Source organism: Mustela nigripes, chromosome 3 (genome assembly GCF_022355385.1).
Source record: "Mustela nigripes isolate SB6536 chromosome 3, MUSNIG.SB6536, whole genome shotgun sequence".
Taxonomy (NCBI): Eukaryota; Metazoa; Chordata; class Mammalia; order Carnivora; family Mustelidae; genus Mustela; species Mustela nigripes.
This window is the reverse complement of record NC_081559.1, coordinates 134,951,491-134,977,397: the sequence shown is the minus strand read 5'-3', so window position 1 is coordinate 134,977,397 and position 25,907 is coordinate 134,951,491. Positions and strand designations below refer to the sequence as shown.

At 39.3% G+C, this 25,907-nt stretch overlaps 1 protein-coding gene across 3 annotated transcripts in view; it reads left to right on the top strand.

Annotated features, from left to right (window-relative positions):
• SLCO5A1 (solute carrier organic anion transporter family member 5A1) overlaps positions 1–25,907 on the top strand; it is a 136,788-nt gene that overhangs the window by 96,453 nt on the left and 14,428 nt on the right. For all 3 annotated transcript variants that reach the window (XM_059392873.1, XM_059392872.1, XM_059392874.1), the window contains one exon: positions 14,299–14,497. In XM_059392873.1, the coding sequence (XP_059248856.1) occupies positions 14,299–14,497 (199 nt within the window). The remainder of the gene's footprint in view (positions 1–14,298; positions 14,498–25,907) is intronic.

Below are 25,907 nucleotides of genomic sequence, written 5' to 3'. Positions count from 1 at the left end.
ACCCACACCCACCCACACCCACACACACACATTGACATTCAGTGTATATATTGAACAGTCATCAGCCTTAACTTTGCTAAGCAAAACATTCTTTATGTTAATTGAAGAACATTCGGGAGAATGCTTAAAATGTTAAAGAAAGACAACTTTACAAGTTTTCCAAAGTACCACAGAAGCATCAAGCGCATTTTCAGTGCTGACAACTATTAAAAAAGATAAATCTTGTTTGTCTTTAGATCGGATTTCCAAGAATCTCAGAAAAAGGTGCCAGTGGAAGTTTTGTGTTCAGATAAAATATCTACCTGGGGAGGATTTTGCTTCATGGTATATGCTCCCAGCCTGTCTTAGGATCATGACCTGGGGAGAATAGTCACTGTGAAGTCACTGACTAGTTTTGAGTGCCTACCATTTAGCAAACTACACTGATGGGCATTATGATGCATATGAGGATGAATAAAAGGAAATAATATAATTAATAGTGGAAATAAAATAGAAGAAATAGTATGCAATGGTTTCATATTATAGAGACCTTTGAGTCTCTGGTAGAGGAATTTTTAGAGCAACAGGTAATTAGAAAATATGGGAACTACTTTTAAAAAAAAAAATTATTTGTCAGCGAGAGAGAGAGAGAGAGAGAGCGCACAAGCCCGGGAGTGGCAGGCAGAGGGAGAAGCAGGTTCTCTGCCAAGCAAGGAGCCCATTGTGGGATCTGATCCCAGGACCCTGGGATCATGACCTGAGCTGAAGGCAGATGCTTAACTGACAGAGCCACCCAGGTGCCCAAGCCTCTGTAATTTAAATGTGTATTTATGGGAGTGTTAGCCTCATATAAATTTAGAAAAGGCATTGGATTTAGAATCAAACAAGCTTAGGCGTTGCTTCGGCATTAACAAGCCATTGACCCAAGTCATGTATCTTCTCTTCTTTCTCTCTTTCTCTCTCTTTTGTCATCCATAAAATGAGGGAGTTGAAGAAAGAGATGATCTCTGAGCTCCTATATTAAGTTAGGATTAAAATTTTCAGAGAATATCAGAGACTGAAAATAACAGAAGTTTAAGCAAAATAGATTTTTATTTCACTCTCACACACAAAAATTCTGGACATAGGCAGCTCAGGGTTGGTGAAGTGACTGCAGTCATTGAGACCATTTCCAATTTCTGCTCCATCTGGACTCTTGTCCTCCTGGTCCAAAGGAGAGCTCTAGCTATCAACTCTACATTCATAACAGTGGAGTAGAAGGAGAGGGGAAGAAAGGTACTACTTTTGTTTACCTCACAGTGGCCAGAACTTATCACATGGTCATATCCAGTAGCAAGGGAGTCTGGGAAATGTAGTCTGTATTCCAGACAGCCATAACCCATGCTATTACTTTAGAATAAGAGTCTTGGGTTACATGCAGCCTGCTGTTTTTTTGTTTGTTTGCTCGTGAATAACATTTTATTGAAGCATAGCAGTGCTTATTTGTTTACACAAGACTGTGACTACTTTAGCACCCCAACATTAATTGTCACAGGCACTGTCTGACCCATAGAGTGGAAAATATTTATGACCTGGTCTTTTATAAAAATAGATAAATAAATAAAACTTGCCACTAATAGGGGACTACTAGTGTTTCTAGAAGAAGAAAAGGTAGTCATCGAGGAATAAGTAGGAATCTCTGTCATAGCTCACAAATTCTGTGGTTCTATGATAAACAAATAGGAAACCCAAACAATTAATTTCATATAATATAGGAATAATTTTGAAAATCTTAATAAACACATTATATGCTAAAACGTATTAGTAAATATTGAAACACAAAGTTCTTTTTTGCTGTAACAGGTTGAAACTTAAGTTAAACCTGTTAAATTGTCTTCTTTTTTATTCTGTCCACCTCCACATCTTATAGTGGTAGCTTTCATTTCCAGCCCAGTTGTCTCAGATGTTGGCTACTCCTCTCCAGCTTTGAGTAAAAATTTACTTTATTAGGCAGGTATCTTATATAGCCTTCATCTTGGTGAAAATAAAAATGTGAAAAGATAAAGGGCTACCTTTGATCCTGGTGAAACCCCCCCACCCCCCAGTGTAATATCTGGATCTGATAGTGAACGAGTGACATCACTGTGAGAGGGTCCATAGCAATTAGTTGGGAGGTACGTTGCATTGACTGTTGCTACACTGTCATTTTTTCTTTTGCTGGTTCACATGTCATTTGGGGTGAAACTTAAAATATTTATTGCATTTTCTTATTCTTTTAGCTTTTCTTCTTTTTTATTTTAGAAGAGTTTATTTATTTATTTGAGAGAGAGAGAGTGTGAGTGGAGGGAGGGACAGAGGGAGAAGGAGAGGGCAAGAATCTCAGCAGGCTCTACTGAGCCTGGAGCTGGCATCAGGGCTTGATCTTGTGACCTTGAGATCATGACCCGAGTCGGAACCAAGAGTTGGACGCTTAACCAATTGAGTTACCCAGGGACCCCTCTTTTAGCTTTTCAAGATACATTAGTGTCTTCCTAAAAGAAATTTTATTTGAAAATGTGTGATTTTATTATTCAAAACTAAGAGTAGATAAGGTCTGAACAATAAGGGAAAGAGACTATTGGTGTTTTGCTGAGAGATTTAAAGATGGACCAGTTGGTGGTGCTTGTCGTCAACATTAAGAAGGCACATGAGAACCATGTCATCTGTTTGTTTTCTGGTGCTTTCAACCCAAGGCCTCCTTTAAAAACGTTGATTAATTTATGGATTTCTGGAGGCTGAGTTCTAATAGAGTAGGTTTTATGTCCTCCAAAGCTGCTCAGACCATTAGATTATGAGAGTATGTTTCTATTTATAAAACTTATTTTGTGGGTATTATTACCTGGTGGAATTATGCATGTCTTTTGAAACAAAACATCTTTAGGTGAAAAGTACAGAATACATTACACTGATTGTTTTTCTTCCCTCTTTTTTTTTTTTTTTTAAATTTCATTTATTTATTTGACACAGAGAGAGAGATCACAAGTAGGCAGAGAGGCAGGCAGAGAGAGAGAGGGGAAACAGGCTCCCTGCCGAGCAGAGAGCCCAATGTGGGACTTGATCCCAGGACCCTGAGATAATGACCCGAGCCGAAGGCAGAGGCTTAACCCTCTGAGCCACCCGGCACCCCTGAAATGCAAACAGCACAGAATAGCCAAAACAATCTTGATAAAGACAGGTTGGAGGACCTAGATTTCTTGATTCCAAAACTCAATAAAAAGCAATAATAACCAAAACAGTATGGTACTGAGTTAAAGCAAACATAAATATCAGTTGAATAGATTTGAGAGTCCAGAAGCAAACCCATACATCTGTGATCAACTGATTTTTTGACAATGATGCCAAGACCATTCAATGAGAAAAGAAGAGTCTTTTCAAAAAATGATGCTGGGATAACTGGTCACATACAGAAGAATGAGGTTGGACCCCTACCTCACACCATATGTAAAAAATAAACTCAAAATAGATCAAAGGCCTTAACGTAGAAGATAAAATTATATAACTCTTAGAAATAAACATAGGCATAAATCTTTGTAACCTTGGATTAGACAATACAACCAAAGGAAAAAATAGGTAAACTGGATTTTCTCAAAATTTAAAACTTCTGTACATCAAAGGACACTATCAAAAAAGTAAAAAATGATCCACAAAATGGGGGAAATACTTGCAAAATATATATCTGATAAGGGACCGATATCTAGAATATATAAAGAATTCATACAACTCAGGGCGCCTGAGTGGCTCAGTGGGTTAAAGTCTCTGCCTTCAGCCCAGGTCATGATCTCAGGGTCCTGGGATTGAGCCCCACATCGGGCTCTCTGCTTGACAGGGAGCCTGCTTCCCTCTCTCTCTTTGCCTGCCTCTCTGCCTACTTAAAATCTTAAAAAAAAAAAAAAAAAAGAATTCATACAACTCAATAATAAAAGAAAAATAAACTAATTGAAAATTGGGCAAAGGATCTGAATAGACATTTCTCCAAAAAAGATATACAAATGGTCACATGAAAAGATGCTCTACCTCATTAGTTATCAGAGAAATGCAAGTCAAAAGCACAGTGAGATACAGCTTTAAACCCACTCAGATGACTATCATCAATATTATCTGTGATATTAACAATTGAAGATTGGAAGAAATTGACACTCTCACACACTGTAGAAATGTCAAATGGTGTACCCACTTTGGAAAACAGTTTGGCACTTCCTCAAGCTAGAGTCACCATATGATTCAGAAATTCCATTTCTAGGCATATATCCAGGAGAAATGAAACATATGTTTGCATTAAAACTTGAACATGAATATTCATAGCAATATTATTTATAATAGCCCAAAATAGGAACAACCCAAATGACCATCGATTAATGAATGAATAAATCAAATGTGATGTATCAGTGCAATGGATTATTTGGCCATAAATAGGAATGAAGTACTAATACATGCTATAATACGGATGATCCTTGAAAACATTAGGCTAAGTGACAGAAGCCAGACAGAAGTATTGTATGACTCCATTTATATGAAATGGCTAGGATAGGCAAATCCATGGAGACTGAAAGTAGACTAGTGGTTGTCTAGGGCTGAGGGAGGAAATGGATGTGATCGCTAATGCATACAGAATTTCTTTTGGAGGGTGATGAAAATGTTCTCACAATGATTGTGAGATTGGTTGTATATCCCAAATTATTGAATTGTACACTTAAATAGATGCATTGCATGGTATGTTAATTATAGCTCAAGGAAGCTGTAAATCAAAAAAAAAAAAAGAGGAACAGAGTATTCAGATTGGTGAGTTGACTGTGTTTATCAAATGGTTGTTCTGGTCCTCCTCAAGAAATTGGTAAGATTAAAACAGTTTCTAAGAAGCAAAACTCCACTTGGCCCTCTGGGGGTAAGGGCATTCTAACAAGTACCTTTAGGTATTTAGAAGTTTGTCTCAAAATGTCATATAAATAGAGTTTTTAAAAATCTGCTTGCTTCTCCCAGGGGAGGGATAGCTTTGTCAGACTTTTGTGGCTCAGCTATTAGTGGGCGAAATGACAGTCAACCATCCTCGATGGGAAAACTCCGAGAGCTGCTGGGTTTGGACAACAATGGAAAGGAGAGAAGTTGAAAACTGCTGACAGAAAATGGATCTTGCCCACAGGGCCTCTGAAGAGGCTTTGCCTTTGGCACCAGCCCACATCTGTAGGCTTTGCCTCTGTGAACGGAAACTAAGTGCAGTAACCCAACACCAGAGTCTTTGCTTGAGGCTTATTTTGATAACTGAAAAAATCACCAAGACTTTATTATTCTCCTGTGAAATTTCCTCTGCAAGAGGCTTTTTCCTCCTTTGCAGTAATTTGGTTCAAGCTTTTGCTATTTCGCTGTTAAGTTGCCCAGAGCTGGTGAAAAATGGAAGTAAACATTTGATTTTTGCATTTCATCATTTCAAGTTGTTTTTGCCCTCTGTGGTTTTATTGCCTCGATGCAGAAAACACTTAGGTTTCTAAGCCATAAAAGATGAAATATTAATTTGATTTGATTTTCGAATCCTTTTCATGATGCAGCTTGGCATTGGCTTTTATGTATTATTGTAGCCAGCCAGAGCTTTGCAAAAACCTGAAATGAAAATTGTGGTTGTTTTCTCTCCTGAATGTACCTTTTTTCTACGTTTCCTTCAGTCAGTGCTCTCGAGACTTTGAATCCCCGACATTGGGAATCTTGTATTTCCCTCTAGTTACCACACACAGTCTTCCTGTGTTGGCGGAATTGAAGAAAGTGTTATTCTGGGTGAATGAACCCCCTTCGCCTTAGTGGAAATTAAATATGAGCTTTATATTGGTGTCTCCATGAGGAAGTCATGGAGGCGGAGGCCTTTGGAAGCATGTATCCCATTGAAAGCCTTTATTGGTAATTCCAGCAAGGCTGGGCTAGAGATTTCAGAACATTCTCTATTGGTTAGCTGCAGGTGGTCCCATCTGAGCCACACTGTGGCTGTCACCAGGTACTTGAAGAGGAAGCTGTGGTCGGAGAGGTCTGCTTCTGGCACCTTGTCCTCTAACTGAAGCTACAGACGGGCAAAACATGAGACAAGCTGTCGGCAGCAGCCTCGTGTAAGGCTAGCTACACTGCCAGCTTATCTGCCTCTGGAGAATTCTTTTTTTCTTTTTTTTAAATTTAATTAAAAAAAATTTTTTATAAACATATAAGGTATTGTAATCCCCAGGGGTACAGGTCTGTGAATCGCCAGGTTTACACACTTCACAGCACTCACCATAGTGCCTCCGGAGAATTCTTAAAAGAACTTCTTCCTTCCGGCCCATAGGCTTCTCTTCAGGAATTGGTGGCTGTTCAGTTTCATACACGTGGGCTGCTTTTCTTAATCCAGCCAAACAGGGCATGGTACCCCGACTTTATAATTTGACTAAATGTTAGGTTATGAGATATTATGGATTTAATGAAAAACTGTTCTCTGCTTTAAAACGGCCACTGAACTATAATATATATATTCATTATAATATATAATGATATTATAATATATAATATATAATGATATAATATATAATGATATATATTCATTATAATATATAATATATAATGATTATATATAATATATAATGGTACACCTAATCATGGTTTGTGAAGGGATTTCTGACATTTTTCACAAGAGTGGTGTTGAGATACTAAAGAGAAAGAGATGTATTGTGCTTTTGTGATATTTTGTGGACTTATGTATGGTTTGTGAAAATGTCTGCTTATATTCTCAGGGCATTTAAAATTTGCTATAATTTTAAAAGTTTGCATTTTTAAAATATTCTCTTCTTTTAGTCTACTTTTGTTCTTTTATTCCTTGATATTTATTTCCCATAAGAAAATGTTTGCAAGGAAAAATAGAAGCTTAAAAGGGTAAAATAATCTACCCTGGGTGATGGGAAAAACCTTTGTTTTGTATATGATTACAAGCATAGTCTTTGGAAAAGCTAAATGAATTTGAGTTTGTTTCCCTGCTCTATCACTCATTAGATATTTCTGTGATGTGGAAAGAAGCTGCATTCCTTCCAATCCAAGACACCATTAATTGTAAGATGCTCCATGATTTTGAGTTATTATGAAAGGAAAATGTTTTTAATTAGATTAGGTCACGAGTAAGATACCTTTGATTGTGAGACAGTTCTGTTTCAAAGCAATTTGAAATCCATACAATTCTGAGAATGAGATGGCATACTCTATGTCAGTGTGTGGCATATAGTCTATACGTGTGTGTGTGTGTGTGTGTGTGTGTGTGTGTAAAAAGAGAGGGAGAGAGGGAGAAAGAGAAAAATGAATGAATGAAAATGAACCCGACTAGACTTCCTTCTTTTCTGGATATCCATGCTGCTTTCTCTTCCCCTTCCCCGTGCCCAGCTGCTTTTCCCCAAGGTAGCAGCAGAACCTCCAAGTCATAATAGCTTACAATTATATTTTTACTGACTGATACATAGTTTTACATTTATAAGCCATTTCTTTTTCAACTTAAGTAAGGAGAACTTTGGATGTGAAATACATAAAAGGGATCAGTGAACTTAGAGAAAAGAGCATTGAGGACATCTAAGATTTTGAGTTTTTAGTTCACCGCATTCTTCACCACTGTGACTTCACAGTGATTTCACAGAGAGAAGAGTTCTCAGAAGGCTGCTGACATTACGTGCTTTGTCACCGTTAGTGGCCTGGGAGTTAAATTTTTGCTAATAATGTTCAATTCAGAATTTTGATAATAGTGACATTTTCCAGACATCATTTAGTGCCTGCCAGTTTTAAACTGATATTAGCAGCTTATTTTGGTCTCAAGTTAGATTTTAGATTTCCTTTTTGTAAAATAATATATAGCCTAGTTTAGGAATAATTGAAGACTATCACTTGACGTTTTTATATAATTTTTAAATATAATTTTATATAATTTTAATATAAATTTAAACATTAGTTATATAATTTTATATAATAAATTCTAAATAACAAAGTTTGCTCTTTCATCTATACATTTCCAGGTCCTGATAAGTGCTAGAAAGGTATGAGGATAATAAAGATATAGTCCCCACCATGCACAAAAACTTTATAGTCAAGCAGGAAAGAAAGAGGTAAACACAACAGACAGTGGCAGGCCTATGACGGGGTCAGCCCTGGGTACCGTGAAAGTAAATTATCGTTCTTAACAATAGTGATAGTTGCACAATGGAAGTTCCCTTCCCTGAAGGGGAAGGGAACAATGTTGATGATGAGCGGGTCACCTAATCTCATCCTCCTCTTTTTCAGTTCAAGTTTTTTTGGTGTCCCAAATCATGCATTAAGCAGAGGTATATTTTATATGTCTATTTTTTTAAAAAGATTTTATTTATTTATTTGACAGAGAGAGACACAGCGAGAGAGGACACACAAGCAAGGGGAGTGAGAGAGGGAGAAGCAGGCTTCCTGTAGAGCAGGAAGCCTGATGTGGGGCGCCATCCTAGGACCCTGGGATCATGACCTGAGCCAAAGGCAGAGGCTTAATGACTGAGCTACCCAGGTGCCCACCCCTATATGTCTGTTTTCAATATAGATCATTTCTACGTATTGACAAAAACTAGAGTAAACAGGAAAAATTCCCCCAGTAGCTTTAATATTTGATAACTCAGTGAATATAATTTTTCATAAAGACTTTTTGGCTTCACAAACTATACATTATAAGGGCAAGCAGTATTGCAACTCGGGGTAAAAACTTCAAAACTGAATGTTATGGAATAGTGTTTGATAGAAGAGAAAGAATGGAAGTAGGACAATTAACATGTCAATTTGCTTGGATAAATAAGTAGATATTTATCCAACTAGATAAATTGGACCCAGTTGGATAAATATTTATCCAATATAAATTCCAACTGGAAATCAGTAGGTTGTTCGCAGACTTTTTTGGAAGTAAAGCAGGATCCTCTGCTTTGTGAGCAGTTAATCCATGCATCCCTGAGTTCTTTAGATTCAGATATATACACACAGTAACTAAACAGCAAACAGAGGTTTATGTGGTGCTTAACATATTGTAGCTAAATATCAAGTAAAGGTCTATATAAAAAGAATACATAGAGTTTTAGCTGGACCATTAGGAGTAGTTTAAATTCACTCCTATAGATAAAATTGCATATAGAAATTTTGCCTAATTCCAATATATTTATTTGTGCAAATGTTAAGCTCATTCATATTAGACAGATAATAATGGTGTTTATACTTCCGATGATGCTGATCACCAACATTTATTAATTGTATACCAGGGAGTCAACACTGTTTTAAGCATTTCATTTTTTTAAGTTTTTTATGTGTTTATTTAAGTAATTTCTACACTCAAAATGGGGCTTGAACTCATGATCCCCAAAATCAAGAGTCATAGTTCCTCTGACTGAGCCAGGCAGGTGCCCCTGTTTTAAGCACTTCATATGTCTTAACGCATTTACACCTAACAACCTGTGAGGAAGATACTATTTTTAAAGATTTTATTTATTTATTTGAAAGACAGCAAGCACTGGAGAGACTAGGCAAGCATGAATGAAGGGCAGAGGGAGAGGGAGAAGCAGACTCCCTGCAGAGCAGGGAGCCTGATGTGAGGCTGGATCCCAGGACCCTGAGATCATGACTGGAACTGAAGGCAGATGCTTAACTGACTGAGCCACCCAGACATCCCAGGAAGATACTATTCTTACCCACGTTTTACAGAGGAGAAAATCTGAGGCCTGGGAATATTCAGAAATTTGTCCAAGGACACCCAGTTTGTAGGTGGCAGAGCTGAGATTTGAACTCAGGAAATTTGTCCATGTGGCCTGCAATCTCACCTGCATTTGTCTCTTAAACATCTGCAACTGCTTTGGCTTCTATCTTCTACCGCCTGTACCTTAGGCTGGGCCGCTGGACTTGGTCCAGGTACTTCTGTCTTTCCACGTTCAGCCCTTCTCTCTCTCCCCGCATACTCAAGTCCCTGATGCTTCTTTCCCACCCATCCTTTGTACCCCTCGGGGCCCATTCATGTCCTGGCCACTAGAGGGCGCGAGGCATAGAAACTCAGGGACTGCGGAACCCTCCTGCTAGGGCTGGGAAAGGGGCTGGAGAGGGAGCAGAAGCTCAGAGGAGTGGAGCCATTAGGAGGGGGTGTTCTCTGGGGACTGAGGGAAGGGGTGTGCACAAGCCACTGAGGCGAGTTTGAACTCAGACGTGGTGAGTGGCAGGCGGGCAGCTTCTGCTGGGAGAGCCCATCTTAGATATTTACAGGTTTCCCTTGCTATCTGAGCCGAGTGTTCCAATGAAACCTTTCCTAAGCTGAAATGGCATAAAGTGGAGACGCAATTACAGTTAATTTATATGGGAAAAATTTTTTGAGCATTCCCAGACTCGCGAAACAACCTCTTTTAGGTGTTCCGGATACCTCTGGAACACCTTCCTAACGATGTACAGACTAAATCAAGTTCAGAGCTCCGGGGCCTGATGCTAAGACACTGAGGGTAGGTGCCAGGGAAGGAGCTTGGCGGGGCCACTCTCACTGGCTCTGTAACCCTTTCTGCGAAGCAAATGCTGAGTGCTATTTTCAGTGCTCACCTTTGTGGGTCCCCCCCCCCCCGCAATAAACATGAAAATCCTCTTTGGGTTTCTTTTAGTTAGCCAATGCAGGTACTTAGGTCTTCCATAAATGCGAAGTGGTGTGATGTGAACTTGGAAAAGCAGGGGATGCCTGTATTTCCCGCTCCCCCCAGGGGGGGTGGGGAACTGGGAAGGACTAGAGAACGGCGTGATGGTGGGCGGGGAAACCAACTTCTAGCCCCTCCATGCTCTGTACAGTCTGGTTTCCCCAGAGCTGGGGGCTTTCAGAAGGGAGAGTGAGAAGGCTCTACTCTTGTCCCCTGTGCCCTTCCCCAGCACCATCCCATATGCCTAATATTCTAACAATGGAACGTTTGGGTCTCTTACTTAAGCTGGAGATCTGAACGATGTTCAGATTAGCATGGTGAATGGTCAGAAATTCTGTTTGGGTGGTGCAGTGAGATTTAGATGGCAGGGGATATTAGGAGAAAATTTTAAGGGGATCTTCACTCTGTTTGATATAACCTCATATTTACTGATGACGAATTTCCTGTGTTTTTTTTTTTTTTTTAAGATTTTATTTATTTATTTGACAGAGAGAGATCACAAGTAGGCAGAAAGAGAGACAGAGAGAGGAGGAAGCAGGCTCCCCACTGAGCAGAGAGCCGGATGTGGGGCTCGATACCAGCACCTTGGGATCATGACCTGAGCCGAAGGAAGAGGCTTTAACCCACTGAGCCACCCAGGCGCCCCGAATTTCCTGCTTTTAAGAGTTGAATACCAATTAGGATGCATAGTCAAGTAAATTATATTGCTTTTAAATTAAGACTTGAGCTATGAGCATGGAGATTTGTTTTGTTTGTTACCGTAGGGGTCTAGAAGTGTAGAAGTTTTTCAGTTGAAATAAGAATTTCATAGATGTATCACTTTCACCTTAGAGGAAAACTTTGCCTATTTATTCATATAGATAACATGTGTACTTTTCCTTAATGATGATGATACTTTATTAACCAGCTCATTTGAGCCCAGAGCTCTGGTCAATTTACCTAAAAGATTCCAGGGACCTGTCGGTTCTAGGAGACATCTGTGGTGATGTGGACAGAGCGCTGGGCTGGGAATCAGAGATCTCAGTTTCCCTTAGACTCTCTCTCCCTTGTGTGCACTGCTGGACCAGTCAGTTTTCTGAGCTATCAATTTCCTCATCTGTAAAAAGACCATTACTGATTTTATAAAATCAGGACTCTGGTGTGGATTATAAAATGAACACTCGTTGCCAGGCAAAGCTCAGATTTTAGATTAATCTAATCCTCTCTGCTCCTTTACGTGGGTTGCTGAACACGCTGGAGCGAACCATTCAACCGTTCTCCCCGGGCAGCTGTGGACTTCTGAAATCTAGTATCATCTGGACCCAGTGGACTCTCCATTTGCAAAGCCTATTACATATTCTCATTTAGCACTCACTTTGCTTTCCTATGATGATTATTCTAATCCTTGGCTATATTTAAAGTTCTCCATATCCCTTTCCTCTAAGAGTTAGTTTTGTTTTCAGTTATACAGGAAAAAAAAAAAAAAACCCACCCAGAAATAAAAAGCAAAGCTATATAAAAAAAGAATTTATAGCATGTTATCAATTCTTTTTTTTTTTTTTAAGATTTTATTTATTTATTTGACAGACAGAGATCACAAGTAGTCAGAGAAGCAGGCAGAGAGAGAGGGGGAAGCAGGCTCCCCAATGAGCAGAGCGTGAGGTGGGACTTGATCCCAGGACCCTGAGACCATGATGCCAGCCGAAGGCAGAGGCTTAACCTACTGAGCCACCCAGGTGCCCCGCATGTTATCAAATCTCGAAGGAAAGAAGCATGGAAAAAAGACTGGAGTGAAGTAGGCCAGAATGAAAGCAGTGGATTTTTGTTCCTGCATACTTCTCTGTGCTTTTCCAGTGTTCTCTTATAACATGTATTACATGATGTTTGCAAAATAATGGGGAAAAAATGAAACAGAAAAGCTCTAATTTGAGGAGCTACCACCCACCTGTTGACTTATGTCCCACCATATTCTCCCCTCTCCTGTTCCTAGCCTGAATGAAGGGGTCTTTCTCTCTCCCCCACCCCCATCCAGTGCTAATCTGATTATCTGTGCTATTAATTCCATATTCTCTTGACTCCTCAAGGATCTTGCATTGGCATTAGGTAACCTTTTCTCGCCACATTCAAGCTCCCATTCCTTTTTAGTCTATTTTTGTCCGCATATAAATACACTTAGTCCCCTCCTGTCTTAACAAATGAACTCTCCAAACTCCAACTCTACCTTGACTCCACTCTTACTCTAGACCCATACCCATTTTTCCTCTTATAGCCTAAGTTCTAGAAAGAGTCTGAATTCTAATCTCTAAGTCCTCATCTCAACCTATTGGAGTCTTCCTTCACAGTATCTATTCCTAACATTGCTCTTGCCAAGATCTCTAGTGACGTAGTTGTATCATTTCAGTCTTCACCTTATTTTTCTCTTCATACTTCGTTCAGTGAAGCCCTCCTTGATTTCTCCCAGGTAAGGCTCAGAATGCTTTTTATCCCCGTATTCTCCCTGTCTTTTGTATAATTGTTTTATTATACTCTAATTTGTATATTTCTGTTTTAGATTATAAGGTTCCTGGGGCAGGCTTTTTCAGTTTTTTAAAACTGTGAAATACAATGCACAGAAAAATACATTAATCAAAATTCAGAGCTAATGAGTAATCATGAAGTGAACATTTGTGTAACTGTTACCCAGGTCATGGCATGGAGTGTTTTCAGTAGTCGAGGAGCCCCCTGTATCCTTTCCTGACCCCACCTATTTCCCTACTATCTTGGGTTTATGACACTTACTTCCTGGATTTTCTTCATAGTTGCACTGCCTGGATATGCATTCCTAAACAGATCATTTAGTGGTACCTGCACTTGAACTTTTTACGAATGCCATCACGTCATGTGTTCTGTTCTGTTTTGCTTCTTTCATTGAACATTGTATTTGTATGATCCATGCTCATGGTTGTATGTTATTATATTCCCTCCTGTTTATTGCTGTGTAGTGGAATTTTGCTACATGAACTTACAACAGGCAATATATCTAGTGATGAATTTTTGGTTTATTTCCAGTTTTTGGCTATTATGAGGCTTCAAATATCTTGTACACTTCTTTTGGTCCCCATGTGCTTGGGCTTCTTCAAGGTATAGATCCAGAAGTAGAATTACCTGTCACCGGATATGTATATCTTCAGCTCTACCAGATAAAGGACAAATTGTTTCTCAAAGTAGGTCTCACAATTTACATCCCACCAGCCGTGGAGAGCACCCATTGCTTGGTGTCTTCAGCAACATGTGGTAATATCGGACTTCTTAATTATTATGAACACAGTTGGTGTAGAGTAGTATTTTACTATATTTTAATCTGTATTTCCCTCTTAGCAAAGAGAGTGAACATCTTCTGGTGTTTATTGGCCAGCTGGATTTCCTCTCCAGTAAGGGGCCCATTTAAGTTCTGTTCACTTTCTTAGTTGGTGGCTTGTCTTTATCTTATTGCTTTGTAAAAGTTATTTTGCATTTTGGCTATGAGTCCTTTGAAAAGAAATTATACTATAAAATCATACACATTGAAGATTTGTTGATTATGGTATTTTTTATTTTGTCCTTTAATACTAATAAGTAAGTAAAAACAGAGTAATTAGAAAACAAATTATAGTATACGGGACTTCACTTAATCCTGTCCTTCCCTTCTCTCTAGGTGTAATTATTGTCCCCAGTGCTGGTGTTGGCATTGTCCTGGGAGGCTACATTATAAAGAAATTGAAACTTGGTGCAAGAGAATCTGCTAAACTTGCCATGATCTGCAGTGGTGTGTCTTTACTGTGTTTTTCAACCCTATTTATTGTTGGGTGTGAAAGTATTAATCTAGGAGGCATAAACATCCCGTATACAACAGGGTAAGTAGCTTCAAGGAGTCATTTCACGTCATTCTAATTGTGAAAGAAGTGGAAAGCCCTGTAGTGTTTGTACCCCAGGGTCAGATGAGTGTTCCCCCCTGCCGGTGGGGGGGGTCTCCTGTGCACGTGTCATCTCCCCCAGGTAGAGCATGCATGTGTAGAGGGCAGGGACCATAGTCTCTCCTTTGTCCATGTTCCCTTTCGAGGCTCACAGAGTATCTCCCATGGTTTTTTGGTTACAGCAGATGAGGAGGAAATGCTTGTTGGGTTAATGAAAATTGTTCTTTAAAAAAAAAAAAAGGCAACATTTTAAATAGACGATACATTTGCATAGTTTAAGAACATAAAAGTCAATGAAAATACAATGTACAGTGAAAAGTCATGCTCTTACCAAAGTCCTCAAATTCATTTCTCCAATCAAGGACAAGCCAGGTAACCACTTGGATTCATTTCTTATGCCTTCCACCAAGGCTTCTTTCTATAAGAACCTATGAATATGTATTTAAAATTTTCCCTGTTTAATATCCATAAGGTAGCTCATACACACTTTTCCCAGGGTAAAAAAAATGTAACAACATAGCTCGAGATCTTTCTGTGCCAATAACAACAACAACAACAACAATAATAATGCAATGTATAGTTAACTCTTATATTGACACTCTTCTAATGCTTTACATATATTAACTCATTAATCCTCACAACAACCCTATCAGGAAGGTTCTATTATTATCTTGATTTTACAGATGGCAAAACTGAGGTACAGAACACACATACCAGGGGCACCTGGGTGGCTCAGTGGGTTAAAGCCTCTGCTTTCAGCTCAGGTCATGATCTCAGGGTCCTGGGAGCGAGCTCCACATCGGGCTCTCTGCTCAGCGGGGAGCCTGCTTCCCCCTCCTCTCTGCCTGCCTCTTTGCCTACTTGTGATCTCTCTCTGTCAGGTAAATAAATAAAATCTTTATTAAAACACCCCCCCCACACACACACATTGGTGTTATGCTGATAATATGTAACACATGGCTAAGAAAAAAGTTCCTATCTGTAGCATTTGACAATTTCAGAGGTGTAAATATCCCCACCATGGCTGATTTCAAGCTAACAACGTGAAGATGATGAACACTACGCTAGGAGATGCCCAGTCACATACCATTATATGATATTTCTCCCATATAGGTAGTTAGACCTAAATAGCCTAGTCAATACATAGATAACAGTAGGGTAAAAAAGCTAGGAGGTGGAGTATTGAGTATTTACTGTCTTTGTTTGTAACATTTATCTTAATTGTAAGCTTATATAATTTAATTTTTAATAATGGCTGTGCTAAACAGACAGTTGACAAAATCCTTGAAAACTGAGGATTTTGTGACGTAAGGCGGCTGTTCTACATGTTACATAGGACTTAATCCATACTTAATCCCAAACAATTCAGAGTCCATACCTTTAAGCACTCTTAAAGAAAAAAAAAAGATTTTATTTATTTATTTGAGAGAGTGAGAGAAGGAGCATGAGAAGGGGGAGGTTCAGGTCAAAGGGAGAAGAAAACTCCCTGATGAGCGGGGTGCCTAATGTGGGACTCAGTCCTGGAATTCCAGGATCATGACTTGAGCTGAAGGCAGTCATTCAACCAACTGAGCCACCAGGTGCTCTAAGCACTCCTTTTTTATTTTTTTTTTAATTTTTTACTTAAATACAATTAATTAACATATAATGTAATATTAGTTTCAGAGGTAGAGTTCAGTGATTCATCAGTCTTATATAATACCCAGTGCTCATTACATCACATGCCTTCCTTAATGTCTATCACCCAGATACCCCATCCCCCACCCCCCTCCCCTCCGGCAACCCTCAGTTTGTTTCCTATGATTAAGAGCCTCTCGTGGTTTGTCTCCCTCTCTGATTTTGTCTTGTTTTATTTTCCCCTTCCTTCCCCTGTGATCCTGTTTTGTTTCTTAAATTCCACATAGGAGTGAAACTGTATGATAATTGTCTTTCTCTGATTTAATTGTTTTGCTTAGTATAATATTTTCTAGTTCCATCCACGTCATTGCAAATGGTAAGATTTCATTTTTTGATGGCTGAGTGATATCCCATTGTGTGTGTGTGTGTGTGTGTGTGGGTGTGTGTATACACCCTATCTTCTTTTTTTAAATTTTGTGAGTGATTTTTATTTATTTATTTATTTTTTATGTTACATTAGTCATCAAACATCTTCTTTATCCATTCATCTGTTGATGGACATCTGGACTCTTTCCATTGTTTGGCTGTTATGGACATTGCTTTAAACACTCCTTTTAACTGCCATGTAATATTCCATTTAGTTCTGTTTTGTAATTTAACCAGTCCCCATTTGAAAGGCAGTTTCCTATCATTTGTCATTAAAAATCATGCTGCAATAAATAACTTCATGTATAATCACTTCTTCTGTGTGCCATGTGTTTGTAGTATAAATTCCCAGAAATGAGATTGCAATGAATATTACTAAATTTACTCCCCAAGTGTTGTATCAATTTGCCCCTTCACCAGCGGTGGATCTGAGGATCGATTTCCTATATACCCTTTCTAAAAAAGGGTGCAAAATTTTTCTTGGGGAGTTATGAAAACTATAACTTTTATTTCCTGAGTACATTTAGGTTTGTTAGGATCTGCTCATTGGACAGAACTCTAGTGCCTAGATTTTGATGCTTGCTGCCAAGAAGCCCCATTTCCTTTTGATTTTTAGTGGAGTTTTGTCTGCTAAAATGTTCCATTTGAAATTTGAATATGAAAAGCTTTAATTTCACTTAACTAACCTAGAGCATTAGGAAAGGGGGGGAAAAAGAGGAACTACTAATCAGAGCTTATGTAGATGACAGAATATGTTCACTTGTCTCAAGAATCTTTTTTTCATCAGGAGATATGTGTCTGGGTAATACATTTACTGACACGTAGCTTCTTTTAGTGCCTACTAGAATGGCATAGGAAAGAAAGTGTTTAAAAAATTTAAGGGTGGTATAGAATAGGGAGTCCCGGTTCCTGAGTTAAATCTGAATTTGTATCTTCACTCTCCTTGGCCAGTTGCTTAGCTGTAAGCCTCAGTATCCTCATCTGTGAAATAGGGTGATGATAATAGTGTCTTCGTCCCATCGGGCTACTGAAATAGAATAGTGTCGACTGGGTGGCTTGGAAACAACAGAATCTTATTACTCACAGTTCTGTAGTTTAGGATGAAGGTACCTATAGATTTGGTGTCTTGGGAGGCTCCACTTTCTGGTTCATAAGTGGCTGTAACCTTCTCTGTGTCCTCACGTGGTGGAAGGGGTGAGGCATCTCTCTAGAGTCTCTCTTATAAGGGCACCAATCCCATTCATGAGGGCTGCACCCTCATGATCTAAATACTTCCCAAAGCCCCAACCTCCAAATACCATCACACTGAAAGTTCGTTTTCAACCTATGAATGTTGCAGGGACCCAAATATTTAGTCTCCAGCAATGGGACTCACTTTCAAGGCTATAGGCAAGGATAGTATGGATCACATTTGTAAAGCTCTCAGCTCGAAGCCTGGCCCACAGCAAGTGCTCCCTGAAAGTTAGCTCTTGTTATCAGTCATCACTAATAAATTAAGAATAATTTCTACTTCTACAGAATTATTTTTATTACAACTGGAAAACAAATAGAATTAAGAAGTTAGAAGCAAAAAAATCAAGAGTCTCCTGACCAACCCTGCTTCCTAGGGCAATTATTTTAAGATTCTTTTTAGTTGTCTCTTCCGGTATTCACCTCTATATTTTTTTAGACACAATGTATAAATTAACCAGATTGGGACATTATTTATGACTTCCTATCCTAGTAAATGAAGAGTGCTGTTTTCCCTTCATATACTGTGGTCAGATCCTCCTTTGATATTTCTCGTGTTTGATTATGACAGTATTATTAACTGCTGAGGCACAAGTGGTGTGTCATGATGAGCTTTCCTCTTTTGTAGAGCATTGATTTTCCTGGAATTTGTAATTGTCTTATTTTCATTATCTTTGTTTTCTCTGAATGTGTGTCTGGCTCCCCATATTCTCTGAGGGCTCAAAATATCTTGCTATGATTTTTCACCTGTCTGATGAACTCCTGATTCCACTTCCCACCCCTTGGAGTCATCTAAATTGGAGCCCTAGTGCCCATGCTCCAATCTGGACACAAGGATCTCTGGGCCTGCTGCCCAGCTATAACCCTGGGAATCCCATAGGCTTCTGTCTGTATCGATCCTTTGTTCCTTGGGCTCTGTGGATGTCTGTTTTTTGGCTCCCTCCTCATTTCATGAGAACACATTCCTCCAGTAGCTACAGGAAGGCTAGGCAGGCTGTCACTTTTTTGTTTTTGAAGGTTTTTCATGAAATAGCTTAAAAAAAAGAAAAGAAAAAACCCAAACCTCTTATATTTGATTGTCAAGTTGGCTAGGTAAAGAATCTTTGATTGGATGAATCATTTTCACTCAGAATTTTGAGGTTATTACTCCCTTATTGTCTGAATTTTCAGGCTATTGTGGGAAATCTGGCCTTTGTTTTTGTCAGTCTTTCATATGTGCCCTATTTTTCCCTTCTAGGAGCTTCCAATTTACTCCTGGTATTTCTGAATTTCACATGATATACTTTGGAATGGGTTTTTTTCTCTACCCCCTCCTGAGCACTTGTTTTTATTGTCTGGAAACTGTGTCCTTCAGTTCGGTTTCTGTTCTTTCTTTCTTTTTTTAAACTTAAATTCTGTTACTCTTTTCTCACCACTTTTTCTCTTCTCTCTCCTTCTTTGGTCCTCTACTTATTCTTTGTCACTTATTTTATTTCATTCTTTTGACCTACTTTTGGGAAAGGTTTCTTATGCTTTATTTTTTCACTCTTCTGCTAAATCTTTATTTTAGATATTGTACTTTTAACTTCCAAGTTTCTTTCCTGATTTTTGATTGTTTCTTGCTTCAATGGTGGAATATGTTCTGTTACTTCTCCAACATGACTGAGCATTTCTTTTCCTTCCTGGATTGTCTATGTCCTCTTAATACCTGCTGTCCATTTATTCTGTGGTCTCAATTATGTTGGAAGTTTACCTTTCATTTCTGGTGACCCTTAGCTTTCTCTTAGTATGGAAGAACACGCATTTAAAAAGCTGGGTAGGTGCTCTGTGTCTGACAGCAGAGCTTGCCATTTGGTGGATCTCACTCGGGTAACAGGAGGGCAGGAGGTGGCATTTTTGTTGGGGTGCTGGTGTCAGAACCCACGGTCTTAGCTCTGGGTTGCTTTGGCTCCTCAGGAACAGGATTCTCCTGTCTCTGGCTGCAGCTTTGCTGTGGTGGGTTCCTGGTTGTAAGCCTACCTGTTGTCATTCTAGAGCTGGGAGTGTGGGATGGTGATGGGAAAGTGCCTGGGTTCTTCTGTTCACTCTGCAGACTTAATTCCCCTGCTACCATTCTAGTACCTCACCAAAGGTCTCCTTTATGTATGAGGCTCTTAAGTCCATAGACTTTGGTTCATTTTCTCCAGAAAATAAAGAGGTTGAGGAAAGAGTAGTCATCTACTCTCTAGGGTGGGGATGGGAATCTGCTTAAAGTTATATCATATTTGGACGACCCTATTTCTTACATTGTCTGTCCTTGAGTTCTAAAGACCCTTTCTTTCCCTGACTACTGGCCTTTCCCATGCTCATGTATATTTTTTTAAAGTTTTCAACATATCCTTTGTTTTATTGAATTTTTCTTTTTCCATGATCTTGCTTCAATTGGACTAATTGCTCTCTGGACATAAATTCTATCCTGAGATTTCCTTTCATAGATCTCAATTGTATCCACTATTTGTTTGTTTATTTGTCGACTCCTTGTTTTGCTGGAGAAAAACACCCAGATGCTGTTGGAGGAAAGAGTATGTGGGAGTAAAACTTTCTGAGCCTGTCAGTGTATTAGTGTCTTTAGTCTTCTCTCACATTTAGTGATGGTTTGAGTGGGTATAAAATTATAGGTTAAAAATTGCCTTTCTGGGAACTTCGAAGCCATTGCTTTGTCTTCTAGTATCTCATGTTGCAGATAAGAAATTTAACTCCAGTCCTAGCTCTTATTTGTCTGTGGCCAACTTTATTTGAAAGTTTTAAGGAAATTTTTTATTCGGGGTATTCTGAAACTTCAAAAGGAATGCTTCTCTCTCTGATTCTGTCTTGGCTGGGCCCTTCCAGTGTCACTTTTTCAGAGTCTGCCTCTCTCTGCCCAATCTAAGGGAGCCCGCTCTCCTCTCATTCTTTTTTTTTCCCCTTTAAGATGGATTTTATTTATTTATTTATTTATTTATTTAGTGGGAGAGAAGGTGCACAAGTTGGGGAGAGGGGCAGAGGAAGAAGCAGACTCCCCACTGAGCAGGGAGCCCAATGTGGGACTCGATCCTAGGACCCTGAGCCAAGGACAGACACTTAGCCGATTGAGCCACCCAGGTCCCCTCTCCCCTCATTCTTTATCCCATTCTTGCTCCTTAGTCTCCTTGTAGCACTTACTACTAGCTGAAATTCCCTCATTTAATTATTTGCTCTGCTCATGCCTCCTGTTTCTAAACTATGAGTTCCTCGAGAACAATTACCAGAGTGGTCTCCATAATAGTTGCAACCCCACCATCTAAAGCAATGCAGGGACCTTTGTTGCATGAGGGAAGGCATGAACAAACGAATGTTTTGGCCCAGGACTTTGTTCATTACGTGAGGCACCCTCTGAGCCATCTTACGCTAACACGTCTGTCTTCTTTACCCCAGAGAGGTTTTCTTTTGCTATAGCTTTACTCATTCTCTCCATTTTCTGTGCACTCATGAGGACTCCTGCTAATCCGATGCTGGGACTTACAGTCTGGTTGCCTGGATGTGTGGTTTGCTCTCTCATCTTTCCTCTGTCCTTCGCTATGAGAGATTCTTCCATACTTTGTCTTCTATTCTTTATGTAAATTTTCTTTATTTCGAGAAGAACATTTTTCTTTGTTGTATTCTGAGTATGCCCTTTTCATAACATTTTCTGTCCTTTTAAGGAGTAATATCTTCTCAGATCTGTATATATAATTAGATTTTTCTCTTTTACTTTGTTTGTATGCCTCACATTTTGCCATTTAATGTTAAGGGTGAGTTTTTCTATTTGTTTATTCTGGACTTTACAGGTCGACAAGACTCAGTCCATCACCCTTCAGGTTATCTGCCCCACCCTCACCCCCCCCTACAAAAATGAGGGAATTTTACCTTTTTAAATTTCTTTCGATATCTTTAGAGAAGAGCTTTGTGGAGAATGTCTAGGCTCTGATGTGGGAGTGGAGGTGAGTGAATATGAGAAAGGAAGGGCCTAACAATACAGTTTTCTCTCCCTCAAGCCTCAGTTTCATCCTCACCTTTGGCTTTTGCCATATCTGGTGACTTTAAGCTCAGAACCTTTTGGGGCCTTGTGGAGGGTTCATGGGGCAGGCTGGCTCTCCTCCAAGGCGGGGGATCTGCTCATCACATAAACTTATGCCTATCCACTTGCTATTTTCATGAAATTTGGTGTCATTTTCCATTCCTCCTTGCTAGCTTTATTCCTTTTAATCTTTCTTGCTTTAATTTTCAGTGCATTCTCAGCAGGGAGGGAAGGCAGACTCACTGACTTACCTGCTTTTAAAGTGCAAGTCCCCTCAAGACTTTGAAGCCCTTGCTTTGCACCGTATCTGTCTTGCCAATCCTGAATCAACTGACTCCGGGCTCTCCAGCACCATGGGCAAAAATTATATAATTGTGCTGATTGGCGCCATTACAAATTTATGAGTTCCAATCTTAGCAAGCCCTCATCTTTGCTGAGCAATCCATTTCGTGGCCCCACTCAGCTTCCTTTCCTATGCCCCAGGATGGCTGCACTTTTAAAAATTCTTTTCTTGAAGTGTTCTATCTTGGTCTTGATTTTCTTGTTGGGCATCCCAGACTCTATGTTCGTGAGAAAACAGAGGCCCCAGTAAAGAACTTCTTGACCTCATCTCCACTTGACCCCCCCAAACTCTTTTGTCAAAGGTGGGTTTGTTTTCACTATTCCCAATAAATAGTGGACATGTGTGGAAAATCCAATTTCACCCATTAGGAGAGTTTAAAGCAGGTCCCGAGGTTTAGAGGGAACCAGGCTGAACAAAGGATCCCCTCCAAACACAAATCAGTTACACAGTCTTGCTTAGGATCCTGGCTAAAGGCTGGGTTTGAACTGACCCAAACATCTGGAAGATCTCTCATCCTTTCTCTGACGGTCCCGTATTTCTTCTCATTTGTACCTCCAGAGCCATCAATTTTCTAGCTGTGTGGCCTTGCAAGAAAGCTGCCAAATATTGTTGAGTATTGGCTTCCTCATTATTAAATTGGTGATAATGCCAGTGCCACCGGGTTGCAAGCATAATTAAAGTAAAACATATGTAGTTTAAAAATTAAAATACTTCAGAAGGGTAAAAAATGAGAAGTCAGCATCTCTTTTCTTCATCCTCAATCTCCAGTTTGAAGCATTCCAATATTTTAAACAAATGTTTGTAGTTTTGGTTTTGAGGATTGTATTAAGTAGGTTTTCTGATATTTCCTAGTGCAGTGTCCAGCACATAGTATGTGCTGAAAATGTTAGTTGCTTTTTTTTTTAAAGATTTTATTTATTTGACGGAGAGAGAGAGAGCACAAGTAGAGCAGCAGGCAGAGAGAGTGGGAGAAGCAGGCTCCCTGCTGAGCAGAGAGCTTGGTGTGGGGCTTGATCCCAGGACCCCGAGATCATGATCTGAGCTGAAGGCAGAGGCTTAACCTACTGAGCCACCCAGGCGCCCCCAAAATGTTAGTTTCTTGTCTCTTCTCCCTTTTCTTCTAGATCATACGAAGCTTTTCTTCTTTAAACTCCCTTTTCTTCTTTAAAAAATGAATGAATGTCTGTCATCTACTTCTATGCAGGGATGTTATTCATCTAGTGATGCTAAACTTGTAAGATCTTGATGAGAATAAACATCTACATCCACATCTAAATCCGTGATTTATGGTATACTTCTTCTCATTTAATTGTATTTAATGAAGAAAACTTGAGTACGTGTTCTGAAGGCAGCTTCAGGGATCCACTCATTCCAGTATTTGCAGCCTGACTTCAAGCAAAGTTTATAAATCAGCAAAATAAAAACTCCAATTTCCTTGGAAAATTCCTCTGGGTTCCCAAATACTTCTAGGAAGATAGTATACTAATGCTGATAGTATAGTAAAATTGAATTAGTATAAACACTTGGTAGATGGTGTAGGTGAACAGGCTTGGCACTTTTAGGGTAACAGTTCTGTTTGTGTGAGGAATAAGGGGACCCATTCTCCAAGGAGAGTGTGGGCTACATTTAAGTCTCTACTTGTTCCTATGGCTGGGTCCTTTTGTATAGTGCACAACCTGCTCATTAATATGAGTTGGCCTGTTAAGTAAAAACTGTTTTCTGTTCTGTATGATTTTGAGGCTTCATATGGGATTTTTTTTTCTCCTTTAAATCCAACAGAGAGAGAGATGAAGGGAGTGGCAGTGAAAAGGGGAGTCTTTGTTAGGCATCTGTTTGGCTCAGGTGTGGTAATTGGCACCTGTTTATGTATATCTTTTTTATATAATGCTGACAACATTACTCTACTGTGTGCACGATTATCCACGTTTTAATCAAAGAAACTGGGCTTAGAGATGAAGTGACTGGCCCACAGTCCTCAGTTAATAAGGAGGAGGGCTGAATGAAACCCAGCGTGAGGATGGGTGCATTAGTTAAATTTCTGTGCTTGGTTTCCACATCTTTAAGGTGAAAATTCTGGCAGATATGATCTTACTGAACTGTCATGGGGACTGAATAAAGTGGTTGCACATTCCTTACCCTCTCTGCCGCTATTCCCTCATCCTTAAGATGGGTTAATAACAATACCAACCTCTCAGAAATATAGAAAGGATAAAATATGAGAAGACCCATACATAATAAGCAATTGGTAAATAACAATTTAAAGATTTTATTTGTTTGAGAGAGAGAGAATGAGAGAGAGCATGGTGGGGGGAGGGTCAGATGGAGAAGCAGACTCGAGCCTGATGCGGGACATGATCCTGGGACTCCAGGATCATAACCTGAGCTGAAAAAGTTGCTTAACCAACTGAGCCACCCACTATTTAAATAAATATTTAAAATGGTATTTTTTTTCTCATTTGGAATAAGAGAAAGAAACGCAGAAGGATTAAATAACTTGTTGAGTCACACAGTCAGAAAATGGGAGAACTAGAATTTGAAGCCAGGTTTCTCTGATCCTGAATGCAGTGCTTTTCATTATTAAAATGTTCTGAAAGAAGAAAAAGCAACGCAAAGAAGCAAGCACAGTGTTTAGGCCGCCTCCATTTATGAAAGCTTGTATGAGAAGCTCCGGGTTCACCAGCACGGTGAATCTTCATGATGATCCATCTTTCAATTAGTATCAAATGCTCAAGAGGCACCTGAATACCCGCTGTGGGGTTGAGATGTTTTAGAAAAATGAAATTTTCCTGTTGAGCCAAGATGCAGAATGAGCCTGATATGTTGTTAGTGGTTCCCCTAGAAAATTCAGATTTGACAACAAAGATGTAGAAACAACCTAAACGTCCATCGATGGGTGAATGGATAAAGAGAATGTGGTGTGTACATCCAGTGGAATACGATTCTGGCTTAAAAAAGAAAGAAATTTTGTAATATGTGGCAAAATGGATGAACCCTGAGGACATCATGCTAGGTGAAATACGCTAGTTACAGAATGACAGATGAAGAATGATTCTGGTTCTATGAGGTATCTAAAATAGTTAAGGCAGGACAGTCACTTGGGGAAGTGGAATATGGGGAGTTATCAGGCAATGGACATCAAGTTTCCGTCGATTAAGAGGAATAAACCCCAGGGATCTGCAGTACACCACTGTATTGTACACTTAAAATTTCCAAGAAGGTAGAACTCATGGTCAGTGTTCTAATCACAATAAAATAAAATTGAAAGAAAGAAGTTCAGATTGGAGAATTTGATAATTTTTCATAATGAAAGATCCTAGGCACTCTGGTTAATATCCTGACCCATTCCCAACTCAGTTACATTCCCAGCACCCACTTGAGCGCAAGATGCATGGATGCCCACTTGTCATGTTTCTCAATAGGGAGACACTTAAGGGGAGGCAGAAGGATGGTTAAGGGGCTCCTCTTGGATTTACAGTGAACTGTAGAAGTATGTCAGATAAATTTATGTGTATATGTATGTATGTGTGTGTGTATATATATTCTCTCTCTCTCTCTCTCTCTCTCTATATATATATATATATATATATATAGAAATGAACTATAAGCTTACTAATAAAAGTAGCTAGGATAATCCAGAGACACACCTACTTAACATCTCTTATAAACTGTCCTCTGCTTTTCAGGAAATTTTTTTTTTTTTT